The sequence below is a fragment of the Hyposmocoma kahamanoa genome, unplaced genomic scaffold (genome assembly GCF_003589595.1).
Source record: "Hyposmocoma kahamanoa isolate Upper Pololo Valley unplaced genomic scaffold, ASM358959v1 84, whole genome shotgun sequence".
NCBI classification, from domain to species: domain Eukaryota; kingdom Metazoa; phylum Arthropoda; class Insecta; order Lepidoptera; family Cosmopterigidae; genus Hyposmocoma; species Hyposmocoma kahamanoa.
The window spans coordinates 5,256,135-5,265,327 of record NW_020654229.1 but is presented as its reverse complement, the minus strand read 5'-3'; the positions used below and the strand labels follow the sequence as shown (position 1 = coordinate 5,265,327).

General features: G+C 35.0%; 1 protein-coding gene across 1 annotated transcript in view; it reads right to left on the bottom strand.

The window, feature by feature from the left end:
* LOC113234423 overlaps positions 1-9,193 on the bottom strand; it is a gene marked incomplete at its 3' end in the record, with an annotated part of 144,456 nt that overhangs the window by 8,735 nt on the left and 126,528 nt on the right. Inside the window, exons 9-12 of the mRNA XM_026469734.1 lie at positions 6,446-6,531; positions 4,912-5,070; positions 3,448-3,621; positions 1,466-1,592 (exon numbers count right to left, since the gene is read on the bottom strand). Coding sequence (XP_026325519.1) covers positions 1,466-1,592; positions 3,448-3,621; positions 4,912-5,070; positions 6,446-6,531 — 546 coding nt within the window. The remainder of the gene's footprint in view (positions 1-1,465; positions 1,593-3,447; positions 3,622-4,911; positions 5,071-6,445; positions 6,532-9,193) is intronic.

The following is a 9,193-nucleotide window of genomic DNA, read 5'->3' as shown; positions in this document are numbered from 1 at the left end:
GAAAACATATATGCAACCAAGTGTATGCCTCATAATTTTATTTATTTATTTAAACTTTATTGTACAATACACTGAAGTACAAGTGGCGGACTTAATGCCATAAGGCATTCTCTACCAGTCAACCATTGGGCCAAACAGAAAAAAAAAACACAATAGGTTGGTGCTACACTTAAACAAGAACAATATACTAGAAAACTAATCGATAATTTGTATGGTATAAATAAATAACATACTATAAACATACTTATTATACATACATAATAAACTTACATATATATATTATAATAAAAAATAATATAATATATGTACCCAAAGCAACATTATACAGTGTCTTAATTTAATAATAATAATAATTTGTAATACATTGCGGCTTTTGCTTGGTGCGATCGAGATTTTATTAATAAGACTCAGTCGTTATACTAAAAGCCTCAAAAGACACAAACGACTTGAAAGACTTAAACGACTCGACTTTGTTTGCAAAAGATTATGTCTTATTAAACCCGAAGTTTACAAATAAAACGTAAGTAGTATGTAGTAAATAATCACGTTTATTTACTTATACTAAAAATCGTAAAATAAATACCTTGTAGATAGAAATTAAATCACGCCACGACTCCCGAGGCTATGAGGCGCCAGAAGTTTTAGTCGTTTTAGTTCTATAAGCCTTTTAAGCTTCCTAGGGTTAAAAGACGTCGACTCGAATTAGTCTTCAGTTTTAGTCTTATGACTCAAGAATTGAGGGTGAAAAGATTAGACTAGTCGTGAGACGTTAAAAATTAGTCGAGGTTTTTTAAAAGGCCTTAAAATTGACTGAGGGTCGTATTCTAGAACTCTACTCAATGCTCAAGTCAGGACTTGAGTATGATCAAAGCACTAGAAGTCATACTCAAGTCCTTGCCATTAGAGACGTATTTCCAGTGTTTGAAATTATACTCAGATCCTGACTTGAGCGTTGAGTAGAGTTCTGGAATACGACCCTAAGTCTCCTTCATCACTGATATATATATCAATCGATTTAGAGCGGAAGGAGGTTTCCCATGACTAAACAGTTCTTGTGACGTCATAGTACCATATGCATTACACATACCATAGCAATTGTCTTTTTTAAACTGTTTTTTTTTACCTCTTGGTTATACTGTATTTACCTAATAGCCAGTGAGTGGAGGAACACTTAATTCCAAAATACAAGCTTTTGCTTAGTTTGGGATTCGGTAGTTTAAACATTTTATATAAGTAGCACGTACGTACAATCAGTGAAATAAGTTTATTTTTTATGTAAAATACCCATTGTATTTAATTTTGATGTATGTGTATATGAATTAAATAATTGTTATTAATACTAAAGGGGGTACAAAAAATGTGGCACGCTTGGTTTTCATAAAAATTGCTGTACTTGCGGCGTCTATCTAAATCTGTGGGTTGAACCTATTGACTGTTTGATCATAACAATAAACTATATACTAACCAATAGGGCTGCCTAATGCGTACAAAGAAACTGGTGAGAAATCCAACTTCGGGTACAGGATGTTCGTCAGTCCGGTGTTCATTGCGCCAGTAATGAACGATTTAGTGCTCGCCGTTGACGGCGGATTCTGCAAAGGTACATTTAAGAAAAATAAAGCGCCAGACCAACACAGCAATTAACTGACTGAAATTTAATCTATGGACAAGAAAATTCATAGCAAATACATAGTTCAAACAAAACACAATCGATTGGACATAGTTATGAAAACAAGAACCAACCCGCACCTCGAGTGAAATTGAGTTATGTATTTAAGTAGAACACCAAACGTGTCCTTTACCCGCTCACAAAAGATCCTATCAATAGAATAGAATCGAATCGAATAGAATAGAATCGTTTATTTCATGTTATCAATGTCACAATATTACAATTGGAAATACAATGTCAAGGGACAACTATGATCGTCAGTAATAAAATTATAATAATAATAATGAATATAAAATAAGTAGTATAACTACTGCTTGTCGAATAAAATAAAATTAGAATTATTTCAAAAGAAACTCATCGACACTGTACAATTCAATATCCAATAAAAGGATTTTTAGTCGGGTACAAAACGTTTCATCGTTTCTAACACTTTTCAGGTCTGTGGGTAGATGTTCGTAGAATAGGGGACCTATTACCCGCGGATTTCTAGTTGCAAGTTCGGTACGGTGGGCAACGGATTTTAGTGTTCCCGCGTTTCGTAACGCTCGGCCTCCGCCCGTACGTCGCTCATAAGTAGCCAATATACCAATATATATAATATACCAAGCCAAAACGGAGAAAACAAAAGTCCTTCAGGGTAGCAACCCTAAATAAGTAACTATTTAATAGCTAAAAAGAACAATGCTGTTTAACTTCATATAATGTATTTTTTTAAATATGCTAAATAAATCCATGTCTCATGTACTGAAATACTGTAGATCTTTAGCGTTTTCATTACGAAAACTAGAACATGGTTCTCGTTAACTAAATAAGAAGATACATAATGTTTTCTATTTATTGCTATATAATATAATAGTTTCCCTATATAATTCTTAATGCTACACATAACTAACGTTGTTTGTCTCAAATAACTTACCTATTTATTTCTTCACACTGGTTTTACAAAAGTCTAATTATCTCGAAAGTGACATTTTGTGGGTTAGTTCTAGTTTGCATAACTATGTCCAATTGTGACTAACACTTTTTTGTTTTTGGTTCTATTTTAGTGTCGAATTTTATCAAAGAGTATCTGTACCGCAGTACCGTGGACAGACGCGACAGTCTATTCCAACGAGTATTTAACCAGAAATAGAGACAAAATGTTATTTAATTTATTTGAAAACTATTCTGCCAAATCATTAGTGTAATAGCTACACTCCGATTGGAGAGCCTGAATTCGAAACAATGGACGAGTGTCGTCAATTGTTTCACTTCAATAGACCAGTTTAACTTGAGCTTTGCTATAATGGACGAAAATTGCAAAATTACATATTTAATGATGTTGGTATGATAACTTTACCACCTCAGTCAAAGGGACCTGTAAAGGGGCCGAAACGTTGGTTTATTTGAAAAAACAAATATACGCGATTTAAATCCGGAAAAATAGTTTAATTTCCGTGTAACAATCGCGAAAATCTAAGAACTCGATAATTCCACTAGTTTAACACAAAGATGAAATACATCGAAAAATTTCTTCATTCCGGACTTGAACCCACGATCATGCTGCACCGTAGCAATGCTCTTACCAACTGAGCCACAGGTAAAGTTACCGAGCTGTCGAAATTCTCATGTGTTTTTGTTATAGATCTTTAAATTAACATCTAGTGAGACATTTTTTATTGGTTTTTCTATGTCCTTTCAATAAAAAATGTTCACCACACCTATTTTATTAATGTCGCTGGCGGCTGGTAAATAGGAAACATACATTTTACAGCTGACGGTACAAGTCTGTAACTCACATTGGAATGTTTAGGAAGAGGTTCCACAGGCACCTGGTTGCACAGCAGGTCGTACAGAATGACACTGCCCAGGGAATGGCCGCCGAGGGAAATCCCACCACGGAAATCCGGGTTCCGTGAACAGAACAATCGGTAGATGCGGTTCAGTTCTGTACAAACGGTGTTTATTATCGTCTGTGGACAAAATTTTGGTAAATTACAACTTACAACATTTATTAACTTCATACAAACAAGGCATACAATAAATATAATACAATTTCCCACCAAAGTGCGAAAGCAGTTTGTTGGCGAGGTTACGTTCACAATCACAAAACTGTAGTATACCTGAAGTACCGGCACTATCGAGTATATAACCAGAAATAGAGACGAAATGTCATTTAATTTATTTGAACACTATTCTGGCAAATCATTACGGTGACAACTGCGCTCCGATTGGCCAGCCCGAATTCGAAACAACTGACCGGTGTCGTCAATTGTTTCACTTCAAATCGACTAGTTAAACTTGAGCTTTGCTATAATGGGCGCGAATTGCAAAATTACATATTTAATTATTCAATAATTATTTATTAACCATTACCACCGAATGGAACCATATCAAAATAAACGAACAATTGACGATCGTAGGAAGGAACATATCCGAGCAGTAAAAAACAATGATGCATAGAAGTCGGTTATAGCACAACATTTCACACAGACTGAAACCACTCGATCGAGTTGCATAGCCACCCCACCACATATCACGGTTGGTACGAGAAGCCATCGAGATCACGAAGTACAAAACATTTAACCGTGATCATGGTTTTAAACTATCCAGTGCATGGAATCCGGTCCTTAGTGTGTGCAGTAATAAAAACAAAAACCCTTGAATTCAGTTTCGCGTGTGGATACAGTGAGTGTGGTTTGCGTAAAAAAAGTGAGTGACAATGGTAACAACAGTAATAATATAAGTAAATGGTAACAAATGGTAAGTGGCCACAACAAATCGCGGTGAAGGTAGTCGTCGACAGCGCAAGAGGGTAGACAGTTACAGACTCTAAAGCTGTCATCTGCCGCCGCCCAGTCAACCCGTGACTATGGAGCGTGCAACTGTTCCGAAATATCGGGAAAATAAAAAGAAGTCATACCGTGGTAAGAAGCCTGAAAATAGTGATAATCATTTGCTGCGGCCTTTAACTTGGACGTTTTCAAATAGCGCAAACATTCAACATAGCCCCGCACTAGGGAGACCCTGTATCTCGGATGCCATGGACACACACACATAGACAACCACAAATTACACCCAGTCATATTAAATATTTCTCCCGACCCGGGAATCGAACCTGGGACCTCTGCATGGCAGTCCGGCATCGTAACCGTTCGGCCATAAAGGCAGTTATTTAGGCGGGAATAGGAATTATTTAAGTGCATGCTACATCTGTAATGCGCACGTTTTTTGTATAAAAAACTTTTGTACTGATTACTTACCTGACAGTAAACAGGGCTTGTATAAAACAATACATCTAAGACGGTGTCGTTGGTGAAAGCCCGAAGACGCGGGATAGAATCCAACGTGATGCGGTCAAGGCGGCGGTCCACGCCGGTCTCGCCGCTGTGCAGTGTAGTATGCCAGGATATTGGTAATACCTGCAAAGTAGAATAGGTAGAAACAAAGAACAATAAATACAGTAGAAGTGGTTAGTTAGCTTCCGACGCGTGCCAGCTGCAACTCGAAAGACCTATCTGAGCTCAGTCCGTAATATTCGCCTTGTATGGAATGTTTGTGTCATTCTTTCGTGCAAATTCTCTAAAATTCTATAAAAATGCCATATTTTGCTGTTTTGAAGTACAAAAATGATACCCGCACCAAAAATATTACTCGACATTTCATATCATCAGAAAGCCTTATTTTAATAAATTTTCAAAATAATTTTTATGTTACAAGAAACGAATGTAAAGCTAATACCCATGCAATATGGTCACTTCTTTTTTGGAGAACTAAATTAATAAACTTCAATTCGACGTCGTTCAGCAATTAACTGCTAGATGGCAGCACATTGATTGAAATTTCAATATAATATCAAAACGTCGTAACTTGCACTAATGGGTATTGATGGTATTGAATTTTCAACGATATGATAAAACCACAGAGTAAAGTTTAAATTATATTACCAATCCAGAATTTGTTATTTCTTTTTAAATTTGAAACTAAGACCAATCAATATCAAGATTTTGCAGTGTTTCAAATTGAGAATGTGTAAGTTTTGGCGACATCGGTTCTCATAGGAATCGAGGCTTAAGGCATTTGCGTTGTTCTTTTTTCTTCCGTGTGTCAGAAACTAGTGTTGTAACGAATACCTATTCGGTCTCTAGCAGAAAAGCCGAAAATTCGATCAAACTTAACAAGATTAACGCATATACGAAAATTATACAAAAAAAGGTTTGTTTTTAACCGACTTTGCGTGTATGTTACGCGTGTATTCTGACATTTGTCAACCGATTTCGATGATTCTTGTTTTGTTACAAAGGGGCTATCTCAGTAGCGCTCCTATATAAATTTCAAGAAAATATTCCACCTCTAATGGTGTTAAATTAGGGGATGAATCCGGTTTATTAGATTTCTCTCACTTCCCGATAACTGATATCAATAAAATTTGGCAAATAAATGTAATTCCATAAAGTTTTAAAGCCGGCTTTTTTATATAAAAGTTATGTAATAGATTATTATTTTATATGATACCAACGGACGGGACGAAGAAGATGAGCGCCTGCTGGTAAGCGACACGCCTGTCCATAGCAGGTGCAGTGCCACTATGAGCTTTAAATCGAAAAGATCTGAGAGGCATTAACACTGCGTCCGGCACCCTGAGACATAACATGACAAGTCCCATGTGCCTGTAATTTGGGAAAAAACCGCTTTAATCCGGTTATTTGTGTAGTGGTGCGTGTTGTGTTTTGTGGGTCCATTAGCAGGATGATAACTTGAAACATAATCAAATCTAAATCTATATAAGACACTTACCTCAACTCTCCCCACGGAGCCGTTATCAAAAGAGCTTTTATAATGAGCTTGAATGAGCTGCAGGCTGGCTGATCTGAAGTCATCCACTGTACGAGAAATATTTATAAATAATAAATAAATACTATAGTCCGTCTTTTTTGAAGATGGAGTAAAATGACATTTGTAGGGTTGCCAGAATTCATAAAATTTGAAATAGTTATGTAGTTGTTGTCAATAGTTTTATCGATAGATTGTGAAAGAAGTCAAAATTTAGTCAAAAATTACTGAATTTTGAATGTTACGTCGTTCTAATTGAGTACTAATTGCGATATTGCCTTATCGAGATCAAGTTTTATTCATATACATTTGAACAAGAATATCCGAATTATATTATCTATATTGAATTAAAATTAAAAACTTGAAAATATGTCTTCTCTTTCTATTTTTCATAAACAGTACTAAATACAGTATATGTAAATAAGAAGTTACAAAAATTAACAATTTAATTGAACTTGTGCTCAATAACTGGATGAATAATGGGTCGAGGATGAATCAAATGAAACAAGTTCGGCTATTTATTCCATAAGCGTGACCAACATTCAATCGATAGTCGATATTTATCGACTGCAGTCACTAGCCGCTCGCAAGCGGGCAACACTTTTGACAATGAACTGTCATTTTACTCCATCTCCAAAAAAAACACGTGCCCTCAACGTCATACGAAATCGATTTGTTCTCGGAATGAATTCACACTGACCGCTTATTGTAAAATATCATTTGGTGCTATATATTAAATGAGTTTGTTTATTGTTGACATGTTTGTAACTAGCAAGTAACCACACTATTGTATTAACTGCCTCCGTGACCGATGAGTTACCATTCTGGACTGCCACGTGGAGGTCCCGGGTTCGATTAGCGGGCCAGGAGAAATATTTGTATGGTCTACATTTATTTCTATTTCTAATGTCTCTCGTGCGGGGCTATGAGTGTATTTATTTTATTTACTGGGAAATACACATGTAATAACAGTTGTAAAAGGTTAATAATAACATGTTGCTTTACTATCGCATTAGGCTAATGTAATGACAGTAATATGAAACGAAACTATTTTTTTGGATTTACGTTGAATATACGTTTAAATATGCGTTACAAAAAGGTGTAATTTTGTTATTATTCAAAAACTGATTGAAGGATACAAAACCTAGTAGACTGCATGATTATATAATTGATAAATATTTCCTAGTTTTCAAAGCTTCTTTTATTGTTAATTCACAAATTTAACTGACAATGTCAACACATAAAAACAAAGCATTAGCAATTCCCACGTCAATCAAAAAAATATAAAAAAATAATTAAAAATGCAAAAAAATTTGCAACACTGACGACTTTCCGTGAACTATTTACCCCGTATTAAGTTTATTTTGTTTTCTAAATATAACTACGTTTTTTTTTCTATCGAGGAAACTACAAGTAATCGTGTTTCTGTAGAGTATGATTTATAGAGTGAATCCTTAAATATGTTATACATTAATTTCATAACTAAAGCTTTTGTAATAACGACACAGCAAGGGATCCAACGAACGCAATTATTTCAAAATTACGTATCGCTGCTTCGGCGCAGTCTTAAACATACCCTAATACCATAAAAAATAAGAGCAAGTACTTTTCTTGAATCGTAGGGTTGTCACGTCACCATTTTAGTTATCATGTTTTGTTTTGTACCCATCGAGTATATAACCAGAAATAAAGGACGAAATAAGGGCCATCCATCCCTGGCAACTCTTCACGCAAATGGGTCTTATATCACTTTTAAATATCAACTCTCGTTTGCGCTGAAATCACAAATTAGAAAGCTGAAATAGTACAGCGCCAACAACTGACCTGTGTGTACGTCTCTGTCTATTCCAAAAATATTCTGTATTTATTGTAATAAAGATAATATCTCTAACTATGATAACTGGAAGAGCCCCCCATTCGGTGGTGTGGCAAAACATCTAATTTCAAAACAAACGGAATCACATTTCATCGGTAATGAAATATTAAATAATATGTAATTTTGCAATTTTCGTCCATTATAACAAACCTCAAGTTAACTGGTCGATTTGAAGTGAAACATTGACGGGTGTCGTCAATGTCAATGTCGTCTCTAATTCGGGTTGGCCAATCGGAGCGCAGTTGTCACAGTAATGATTTGGCAGATTAGTTTTCAAACAAATTATATGACATTTCGTCTCTATTTGTGGTTATATATATGTATACTCGAAGGTTTATACCAAAGACTGAAAACTTAATTTGAAAAAAATATAGTATTCAAACAGTGTTTTCGTGCTATATGTTGAAATAAAAAGATAAATATAATAATAATAATAATATAATTATTTATAGCTGCTATATCTCGTAGTTGCGACTTGTCCATACTGCGACATTTGACCACAGATATTATTAATAAGTAATCGTATTTATTATATATAAATTTTAATTTTTAAGTTTTTATTGAATGTCACGATGTTTCCACTATGATATTCAATTATTTTTGTGAAATTACTCCACCAGTTTGTTATAACTGTTAATGCAAAGATGCTGGATTCGAACCAGAGTTTTCTAGCTAACAGTGTTACATGCTATGCCAACTAATCCATGAAAGGAACTAGCGGACCTTACGAATTTTTCTATGTGCTTGTTGCAGATGCTCTTGGTTTTTAACGACTTCACACAAAAATTCACATTATAGCTACGTGAAATTAGTAGGTTTTCACACGGACTTTACTG